The 10,859-nt window shown below is 46.6% G+C and overlaps 1 protein-coding gene across 1 annotated transcript in view; it reads right to left on the bottom strand.

Moving 5' to 3' along the window:
• Window positions 1-5,976: 5,976 nt before the first annotated feature.
• Window positions 5,977-10,859, bottom strand: part of CDH24 (cadherin 24) — a 42,264-nt gene continuing 37,381 nt past the window's right edge. The window contains exons 9-10 of the mRNA XM_033925517.1: window positions 9,746-10,587; window positions 5,977-7,400 (exon numbers count right to left, since the gene is read on the bottom strand). Of these exons, the coding sequence (XP_033781408.1) occupies window positions 10,043-10,587 (545 nt within the window). The 3' untranslated portion in view covers window positions 5,977-7,400; window positions 9,746-10,042. The remainder of the gene's footprint in view (window positions 7,401-9,745; window positions 10,588-10,859) is intronic.

The raw sequence follows: 10,859 nt of genomic DNA, 5'->3' as shown, positions 1-10,859 counted from the left end.
CTTCTCTCTCCTGAACCTAACTCCTGACCCCAACACACAAAATTAAATCCCTTTTTCCCCTCCATGGACCCACTGGACTCTTCCCACCTACCTGTACAGAGCATTGTCCTTTCGCTTTTGCCTAGCTGCCACCATCTTCCATAATGTTGGTGTCTGACCTCTAACGATGTGTCCCAATGCACTGCTAGGGGTCAGCCTACCAAATAAAGCATTGTGTAAGGGGGGGAGCATTGTGAGTGGAGGTCTGACCTAGTGGCTAGAGCAGCTGCCCATGGCATCTATCTCCATCTCTGTCTTGTCCCCGTGAGTTCAGTCCCATCTCTGCAAGCTCTGTCCTTATCTGCACAAGCCTTGAGATGGAGATAGATCCTGCAGGGACGGGGACAATTTGTCCCCGCGTCATTCTCTACAGCTGCCTCAGCACCCTGAGGTTGTGAGTTTGATTCCCACTGCAGCTCCTACAAAAGTACAAAAAGTACCTGTCTAAAATATGTAAACTGCTTTGATTGTGTAAATCACACAGACAAAGCAATATATTGAGTCCTATCCCCTTTATAGCGTTGCTTTATTTGCACACTGATTCTTAAAGGTGGGTCAGAACATTCCTCTAGGGGTCAGGTACCACCATAATAGTGTCACTGGAGACAGAAACAGGTGGGCATCAGGGGAGTGGTCCAAGGAGGAGATGGGTCCACTAAACCACCAGGGCTCATGTGATGGGGTCAGGGGTGGGTGGATATGGGGGGGTCCATCAGATCACCAGTGATTTATTTTTGGGGACAGGCACCGAGAGACCGAAAGGACAGACTGAGACAACAAAGTGGATTAAAAAAAAAATAAAGCAGCAAAATGGAATGAGAGCAGCTCGGAGCCCTGCACCGTGGGACTTGGATGTGACAGGATTTCAGAACTGAATGTGTTTCTTTCTTTGCCCTTTATTTAAACAGCTTCTTTCTCCTTTCCCATCTCCTTATATTTTTCTTCCTGTCTCTCCCCCCCCCCCCCCTCCTGCCCATTCCTGGTGCTCGATGACAGGGGCTCTGATCTTTGCCTGAGAAGTGATCTGCATTCACAGCAGCTGTGGCATCACTCTCTCTTGTCCTCCTCACCGCTCTTACGTCTCTGAAGCCTGAGACTCTCAAGGGCAGAGGACAGGGGGTATAAATCTCTCAGCTAGATGCTCCTGTCCCTCCCAATCTGAGCAGGGTTATCGCTTTCATAGAGCCACATGTTGTGGGTCTGGGAGTCCTGCTTACTCCATCTGGCCCAGTGTCCTTTCTGAACATAGGAGGGAGGGGTACTCGTCTATCTAATCTCAATTCTGGTCTCAAACTTTGACAGACCTTGCTTCAACATACCTTACCTCAGAGCACCTGTTCCTGCTAACCAGTTCTTCTACCGTTCACTGCAGATATGTTAATACCCATTCGTGACTATGACTTATTTTCTTAGATTCTGCAAAGCATGTGTTCTTAGTCAAATGCTCTATAAGTTGTAGGTTATTGATTCTATAGCTTTGTGTTTTGATCCTGTAACATGTTATTGACTCTGTAATGAACATAAGAATTGCCGCTGCAGGGTCAGACCAGTGGTCCATTGTGCCAGCAGTCCACTCACGCGGTGGCCCTTAGGTCAAAGACCAGTGCCCTATTTGAGTCTAGCCTTACTTATGTATGTTCTGTTCCAGTAGGAACTTATCCAACCTTGTCTTGTGCTCCGGAAGAGCGTTCCAGATTTTTACCACTCTCTGGGTGAAGAACTTCCTTACGTTTGTACAGAATCTTTTCCCTTTTAACTTTAGCGAGTGCCCTCTCGTTCTCTTCACCTTGGAAAGGGTGAACAGTCTCTCTTTCTCTACTTTGTGTATGTATCCTTGTAACCCATTCTGAGCTCCTGGGGAGGATGGGCTACAAAAATGAATGAATAAATAAATAATTCTTCTGCAATATTGCTTATACATGGCCCAGCTGTGTCATTGAACCTGTGGCAAACTCACCTGCTGTGCGAGACAGAAATGATTGGCGACCGACTGCTAGACAGAACTAGGCAGCTGCCTAGGGTAACAGCATTTGTGTGTGTGTTGTGTGTAGGGGACGCACGTCAAAGAACAGTGGCAGTCGAGGCAAATCTGTAGGTCCCGACAACCCGAACTACAAGAAACACTTGAGGCACTTATGATTGTAGCAGGTTTTCCGGGACTCGCTGCGTCGGTGTGGAAAGAGCCAGTGTTTAAAAGCCACAGCATGATGGCTGAAACGTCGGTTCTTTCTACACAGACGTGGCAAGACCTGGAAATCTACTACAATCATGACACCAGCCGCGGAAGTCTAAGAGGACATGAGGTACTTATATCAGCAGGGAGGGAGGGTGTAGGCAGCTGCGTGTGTCTAGCAGCGTAATAGAAATGATAAGTAGTAGCAGTGGCTTAACCCACATTATTCTGGAAGGGGTGGTCATAATTGTTGGAGGGAGGGGCTTAAATGCCAATTAGAGGGGCACAAGGTCAAAGGTTTGTCTAGGGCAGTGGTTCCCAACCCTGTCCTGGAGGACCACCAGGCCAATCGGGTTTTCAGGCTAGCCCTAATGAATATGCATAAGAGAGATTTGCATATAATGGAAGTGATATGTATGCAAATCTGATCCATGCATATTCATTAGGGCGATCCTGAAAACCCGATTGGCCTGGTGGTCCTCCAGGACAGGGTTGGGAACCACTGGTCTAGGGTACCCTTGCTTACCCTTGCAGAGCCCTGCTGAAGCCTCAAGTCCAGCACTGCCCCTATTGCCTTAGTGTATTTCTCCATTCTTAGTCCTGCGATGACAGATTGCCATTTTCAAAGCTGTCATCGCAGAGAGAAACCATTCTCCATAGGAGGCGGAAGAAAACGAAGATGCGGCGAAGCTAGGGTGACATCAAGTCCTGCGTTTTAAATCTGCTTTATCACAATAAACATTGTTGAGCTCTCTCCTACCACCTAGAGGTTGCAAGAGATCACCAGCTGTTTTGTTGACTCCTCCTCTCTTTTTAGTCTTATTCACAGGTTTCCTTTCTATTTTTACCCTAGTTTGTTTACGCACACACTCGCGGAATAAAAACGGAACAGAACACTTTTTTATGTTTATGGGAACACCCTTTCCCCCCCCTCCAGGTTCTTAAATATTTTAATTTGCAAGTCCCACTTGTCGTAGTCTGTGCTGTATACAGGCTTTGACTACATGGCACCCTGAAGAAATGGCCTGATGCTGTCGTCAGTGCTGTATTCAAGCTTTACATGGGTCAGAGTAACATCTCCATGGGGTTCTAACATAGGTCCCGTCGTCTGTCCATGCTGTATTTGCGATATATTACTGTATATCAGTGCTGAGGTTTGGGAAAAGACAGAGTGACTGAGAGAAACAGGGGAGATCAGACAGATATAAGTATAGAGGAAGCTAAGGAAAGATACAGAGAGAGAAACAATGTGAAATGAATCAGTGTGTGTGTTTGTGTGTTAGAGGGGGGGAGCACTGCTGAAGATTGCCAGAGAGGCGTTCCCTCCCTCTTCCCCTCTTATCTCAGCACACACCCGTCTCCTCTGCCTTTCCCACTATACCCCTGAGTAATGGCGTGCCATCTTCTCTGCGCCGGCCAATCAGAGACCTGGCAGCCTCATTACAGAGATAAGCATCACCTGTGCTCACAGTGCTGAGAGGACCCCGGGGAGAGCTTGCCTTTCTGTCTTTCTCTGCCTCTCCTTCTCCATATGTCTCTTTCTCTGCTTCCCTCCCCCACTCTTGCCTGTGTTTTGCACATTTCTCCTTCTTTCCCATCCCCTTGCTCTCCCTCTCTCCTTTTACCTGTTTCCTCTCCCTCAAACTACATCTCGTAGCTGAGCGGGCCTGAGGCCGTGAACAGGATGGGCAAGAAAGTGGACTACCTTAGCTGCTGAGCCAGTTGGGGGCAGGAAGTGATATAAACCACACGTTCATTTGGTCTGTAGTGCAGCGTTCGGGTGCTGTTTAGTCCTGTGGTGGCACTGAGGACATTTGTCCTTCTGTGTTTCATTAGCATCAGCCTAAAGCCAAATGGGAGCCATGATCGCTGGGGCTGAGCATTCGATGGGTGGGGAGGGTTTCCTTTCTGTGAACCTTGACTTTCTTCTGATGTCACCATAGCTAACAATTTAACTGGGCAGGAAACTCTTGACGAGTTAAATCGGTTGGGGGTGTGTGTGGCACTTAACTAATCCCCCCCTTTTACAAAACTGCAAAAGTAGTTTTTAGCGCAGGCCGGTGTGCTGAATGCTCTGTGCAGGTCCCGACGCTCATAGGACCTCTATGAGCGTTGGGAGTGGCACAGAGCATTTGGCGTGCTGGCCTGCGCTAAAAAACACTTCTGCGGTTTTGTAAAAGGGGGGGGGGGGTAAATGGCGCTGCCGAATATGAGAACTAAACTCACGGCTAGTGATTTTGTGGCCGGTAAGTACCGATTTTCAGCACTTAACCACCTAAGATAACTGGATAAATCGGACCATGTAAAATTCAGTCCTGTTTTAAGCAGTTAAGTGCTAAACATTGCACTTAACCTGAGAAAGGATAGCTGAACGCACAAATCAGCATTATATATCTGGGCATAATACTGTCAGTGGCCAAAAAACACCACTGACTGCCCCTGGCTGAGTTTGATCCCATCCATTTTATTTTTTACCTTTCTCCTACTCCTTGTGCAGTTATCTGAGGTCCCCCTCTCTTTCCTCCAGCTTAGCAGGGTCAGTACAGAACCAGGTTATTCCAGTAGATTGTCTGTCCCGTAATGACCGACATCACCAGACTCAGGAAACAAACCCAATTTTTTTGCATGGCAGTTTACTGCACTGCCCCAAGGCCAGGACTATGACAATTTGTAGAAATACAATTTGTAGGATACGACAATTGTCTTCCTACTAATTGTCATACCCAATTATCCTACATCTACTAATTAAAAAATTTAAATAATCCATGGCTTGCCATCAGCTGATCGTGACAATGGAATCCCCGATCAGCTGAGCTGGAAGGACTCCCCAAAGCCCCAGTTTCAGGAAGTCCTACTGGCTCAGCTAATCAGGGATTCCCCTGCTGCGATCAGCTGATGGCAAGCCATGAACTATGTTGGGGTGAGGGGAGGGGTGTCAGGGGAAGTTGGGAGGTGTGGGGGGCGTTGGGCTCAAATGAAGGGAACTCTCTTTGGAAGGGGAGCTGGGGGGGGTATTGGTGGGTGTGAGGAAGGGAGAGAGGAATCTGGGATCTCCCTGCCGGTTTAGCTGATCATGGTAGGGGGATCTCTGATCAGCTGAGTCAGCAGGACTCCCCGAAGCCCTGGTTTTGGGGAGTCCTGCTGGCTCAGCTGATCATGGATTCCCCTGTTACAATCAGCTGATGGCAAGCTATGGATTATTTAGATTTTTAATTGGTAAATGTAGGACAATTTGGTATTCTACAAATTATTTTTCTACCAATTGTCGGGATCCCCCCAAAGCCACAGGCCAACTCATCAATATACTGTAGACATAGCAGGGGGTACACAGAGGGTGGGCAAAGGAACTGGAGGGCTCAGCAGAAGAGCCCAGGGATACCGAATTTGCCAGTACTAGGATTGAAGGGGTGAAGGAATGAGCACGAGGATATGCATACAGCCTGTCAATGGAGGACAGGCAAAGGGACACAGAACCTCTCATCTCTGCGACTGGATCTTTTTGAGGATGGCACAGAAATGCAGGATCTGACACTTTAACAACTAGATGGCTTAGGAAGTGGGTTCAGGGGAAACAGTGCCTGTCACCTCTAGGACTGGAGGGTTCCAGCCATGGACAAAGAGATATGTATGTATCCTGTCATCTTTATATTAATCATATACCATACGTATATTTGTTCATGTGATTTATTTTTCTTAGAAAATAAAATATTTCTCAATAATAAATTATATCATGAGCCCCCCTCCCTGCCCTCCTTAGAGTCCTGTTGAGAGGGGCATATTAAGGTTCTCCCAAATGGTGAATTCAGGCTGCTCCAGGAAAGTAGATGCTTAAAGCGACTTGTCATTCACTGATAAAGTTCACGGTGTGAAGACTGAGATTATCTAGAAACCTTTTCAAGACAATTCCACCCAGATTAGTTCACCATCAGAATTGGTCTAGATATTTGGATCCCGCAGTGTAAAAATAGATGGCAAAGCTGGGGATGTGTTCTCTCAGTGGCCAGTTCCTTCTGGAGCTCTGCACAGCATCTGTTAACTCCAGCTATCCTTCCAGCTGATGTCAGCCTAGGGAATTACCAGAGCCTTCGATTTTCCATGTGCCTAAGCAACAGATGGCATCTCCCATCACGTGGACTGGTCCAAGCAGGAACAGATGGGCATCACCCCGATTGCATTTACAGTGCGGATCTGTGGATATTGCAGCAAATGCCCGTCAGCTTTCACCAGAAGTCAGAACATATTCTTAAAACCTCTTTAATGCAGAAGAAAATATGCAGTTTTAAGTCCTTTGACTATTTTGAGCACAGTTACAAATAAAGGAACTTCTCCTTTTTTATTGGAATATTTCCTAGTTGATATAAGTATTCATGAAGTTGCAGGTAAACAGCTGCTGCTTTCTTTAGCTTCTCCCACCATTACGAATGTAGATAAAAACCTGGGGACTGCCCTTCTGATCTTCAGTAGAGTCCCACATAGAATACAGCACAGCTAAAGAAGGAATCCTCATCCCAGTCCATGCAGGTATCACAGTGATCACATAAAGCGAGAATACAGCACGGACAGCTGAAGAGCAGATCTTTCATGGAAGACTCATGCGAGTGTCACACCAATACAACATGGGCAGCAGGGAAGAGATCTTCATTAGAGTCCCATGTAAGCGTCACACTGATACATAGAAAGCATAAATACAATACAGACAGCTGAAGAGTGGAGCTTCATCAGAGCCCATGTAGGTGTCACACTGATACACATAAAGCATGAATACAGCACGGACAGCTGAAGCGTGGATCTTCACCAGAACCCCATGCAGGCGTCACACTGATACACATAAAACGCAAAGACAGCCAAAAGTGAAATTCAGGAGAAAGGGATCTGAAAAAATCAGGGTGCATGCACACCTTGTATTCCCTGATTGTTCGAAAATAGCCTAAATCTGAGAGAAGGACAGAGCCATGAAAAGGTCTGGCCAGGACTCCAGCTTTGAAATTGCTTTGTCTTTGCCTCATGATGGGATATGAGTGATTCTTGCTAGTTCTCAGAAGGTAGGCAGCACAGTGGGTGGAAGGACCCTGCTCCTTCCCCTTCCTCCTGGTGTCCAAAACTACAGTATGGCTTTCTGGTCTCTGGCTGGATGATTGGTGGCAAAACAATGAAGTGTTGAGATGGTTTCCCATGCGTGTATTATTACCTGGGAGCAAAGAGATAGGATTATATAAAATAAATGGAGGAACTTACCCTTCTACCTGCTGCCCCTTAATATCTCTCCTCTCATCTCTCTCCTTATACACCTCCCAGAGAACTCCATTCCTCAGATCAGCTCCTCTTAGCTGTACCCTTTTCCTCCACTGCCAATTACAGACTTCATTCCTTTCATCTAGCTGCCCCCTATGCCTTGAATAAATTACCCGAGTTTGTCCGTCAATCCCTTTCCCTTCCCCTGTTTAAAAGTGTTGCTGAAAGAAAGAATAGTGTATTTCCTTGAATCTAATGGGTTACAGGATCCGAGGCAACATGGCTTTACAAAAGGTAAATCGTGCCAAACGAACCTGATTGAATTTTTTGATTGGGTGACCAGAGAGCTGGATCGAGGACATATGCTAGATGTAATTTACTTAGATTTCAGCAAAGCCTTTGATACGGTTCCTCATAGGAGGCTCTTGAACAAACTTGAAGAGCTGTAGTTGGGACCCAAAGGGGTGAACTGGGTTAGAAACTGGCTGTCGGACAGACGCCAGAGGGTGGTGGTTAATGGAATTCGCTCGGAGGAAGGAAAGGTGAGTAGTGGAGTCCCTCAGGGTTCGGTGCTGGGGCCAATCCTGTTCAATATGTTTGTGAGTGACATTGCTGAAGGGTTAGAAGGAAAAGTGTGCCTTTTTGCAGATGATACCAAGATTTGTAACAGAGTAGACACCGAGGAGGGAGTGGAAAACATGAAAAAGGATCTACAAAAGTTAGAGGAATGGTCTAAAATCTGGCAACTAAAACTCAATGCAAAGAATTGGGGATTAATAATTGGAAGGAGCCGTATATGTTGGGAGGGGAGAAGCTGATATGCACGGATGGGAAGAGGGACCTTGGGGTGATAGTGTCCGAAGATCTAAAGGTAAAAAACAGTGTGACAAGGCGGTGGCTGCTGCCAGAAGGATGCTGGGCTGTAAAGAGAGGCTTAACCAGTAGAAGAACAAAGGTGTTGATGCTCCTGTACAGGTCGTTGGTGAGGCCCCACTTGGAGTATTGTGTTCAGTTTTGGAGTCCGTTGCTGATGAAGGACACAAAAAGGCTTGAAGCAGTCGAGAGGGGGGTGACGAAAGATAGGAGGTTTGCGACAAAAGACGTATGAAGAGAGACTAGAAACCCTGAATATGTATACCTTAGAGGAAAGGAGAGACAGGGGAGATATGATTCAGACGTTCAAATACTTGAAAGGTATTAACGTAGAACAAAATCTTTTCCAGAGAAAGTTAAATGGTAAAACCAGAGGACATAATTTGAGATTGAGGGGTGGGAGACTCAAGAGTGATGTAAGGAAATTCTTCTTTACGGAGAGGGTGGTGGATGCCTGGAATGCGCTCCCGAGAGAGGTAGTGGAGAGGAAAACGGTGACGGAGTTCAAAAAAGCATGGGATGAACACAGAGGATTTAGAATCAGAAAATAGTAAATATTGAAGAACTAAGGTCAGTACTGGGCAGACTTGCACGGTCTGTGTCTGTATATGGCCATTTGGGGGAGGATGGGCTGGGGAGGGCCTCAATGGCTGGGAGGGTGTAGATGGACTGGAGTGAGCTTTGACGGAGACTTCAGTAGTTGGAACCTAAGAACAGTACCGGGCAGAGCTTTGGATTCTTGCCCAGAAATAGCTAAGGTGAAGAAGAAACCCCCGCACCCACAAAATTTTAGATTGAATCAGGTTGGGCAGACTAGATGGATCATTCGGGTCTTTATCTGCTGTCATCTACTATGTTACTATGTATGTTACTATGAAAACCCACCTTTTTGATATAGCCTTCAATCCTTAACCCTACTCCTCTGCTCACCATCCCAGCTAATTGATTAACCGTTCCCCTTAACTGTATCCATGACATCCTGTTTGTCTGTCTTGTCTGTTTAGATTGTAAGCTCTTTTGAACAGGGACTGGTAGCGCTAAATAAATAAGTTATAGTAGTAGTAGTAGTAACAAACATACACATCCTTTACCTGGAATGGGACTCAACTCTACTTCTGAGAGACCCCCCCCCCTTCACACACTCCTACCCACTGTTCAAGCAACAGGATCAAACCCCACTCCCAAGAAATCCATCCCTCTTCCCTGTTCTCCTCCCCATTCAATGGGAGCCAGTCCTACCTGCGAGAGCGAAAGTGAGACACAAACACACACACACATACAGAATTCAAACAAGGGGACCCGATGCTACTTCAGATGCACATGCACACCCCCCCTCCCACACACAGAGTTCCAACAAGGAGACCCAACACTACTCCAGACACATCTACACCCATTCCTGAAGATGCAGTGACCATCCTTGGGCTTTACCTTTTCTCTTGTCTTATAGAGTTGCTACAGCGTTTCTCTGTTGCGTCATATGGGGAGGAGATGGAAGCACTAATTCTTCATGAATAAATAAAAGAGACATTCACTCCCAGTGCACTCAAATCAAAATGAATGCAAGACCAAATCCCGAAAAAATAACCACAGTATTCCCACTGGTCTGTGAGTTAAGAGCGGGCCCTTCCATGAGTGGTGAAAGTCTTCCATTTCACGCCAGTACATTTTGTGCACATTACAGATATTTGTAGAGTTTCCTTCGTCTTTTGTGGTCTTGAAGAAGCTCTATAATGGGGGCTCATTACCCCCATACATATCTGCAAGGGTTCTGAAGCGTGGTCCCCATCCCTTCAAATACTCATAGCTACCAGTATCTGACTCGCCAGCACTGGAATCTAAGGAGCTAAGGGAGCCTACTGATGACCCCTGACCTTCATAGCCATAGATCTGGATGGAGTCGTAGGGTGGTACAGCCGGGTCCTCATCCACCTCATTCAGTCGCAGAGCCAGGAATTGCTCTACATCCAAGGCATTGGTGCCAACAATGGAGAATGAGGCAGCCATCTTATGCCGCCTTGAAGCTAATGTCTTACGTTTTGGAAGCACATCTTGGCGCATGGCAAGGAAGAAGCCCCCTGCCATTCCAGGTCCCGTAGCGGTAGCGGAGGCATTGGGGTTCTGGAGTGCAGCAATGTCAAAGGCCTCTGTGTCCTCCTCACCTCCACCTTCGTCATCGTAGGTAATGATGTTCTCTCGCACATCTTCTTCCTCGTAGATGATCAAGGACTCTTTCTTTTGCTTACGCAAAGCCACAAAGAGGACCACGATAGCTGAAGTCACAGTGGTCAGAGATGGGAGAGATCAGAGACAGAGCAGTCATTATAAAGGACCTTTCAATGATTAATTGGTTCATTACATTAAACAGTGTTTCTCGACTTGGTCCTGGAGTACCCCCTTGCCAGTCAGGTTTTCAGGATATCCACAATGAGTATGTATCAACTTGATTTGCATACACTGCCTCCATTATATACAAATTCCTTTCATGCATATTCATTGTGGATATCCTGAAAACCTGACTGGCAAAGGGGGTACTCCAGGACCG

Source organism: Geotrypetes seraphini, chromosome 16 (assembly GCF_902459505.1).
Source record: "Geotrypetes seraphini chromosome 16, aGeoSer1.1, whole genome shotgun sequence".
Lineage (NCBI taxonomy): Eukaryota > Metazoa > Chordata > Amphibia > Gymnophiona > Dermophiidae > Geotrypetes > Geotrypetes seraphini.
Note: the sequence above shows the minus strand (reverse complement) of the source record. Positions and strands in the feature narration are given on the sequence as shown.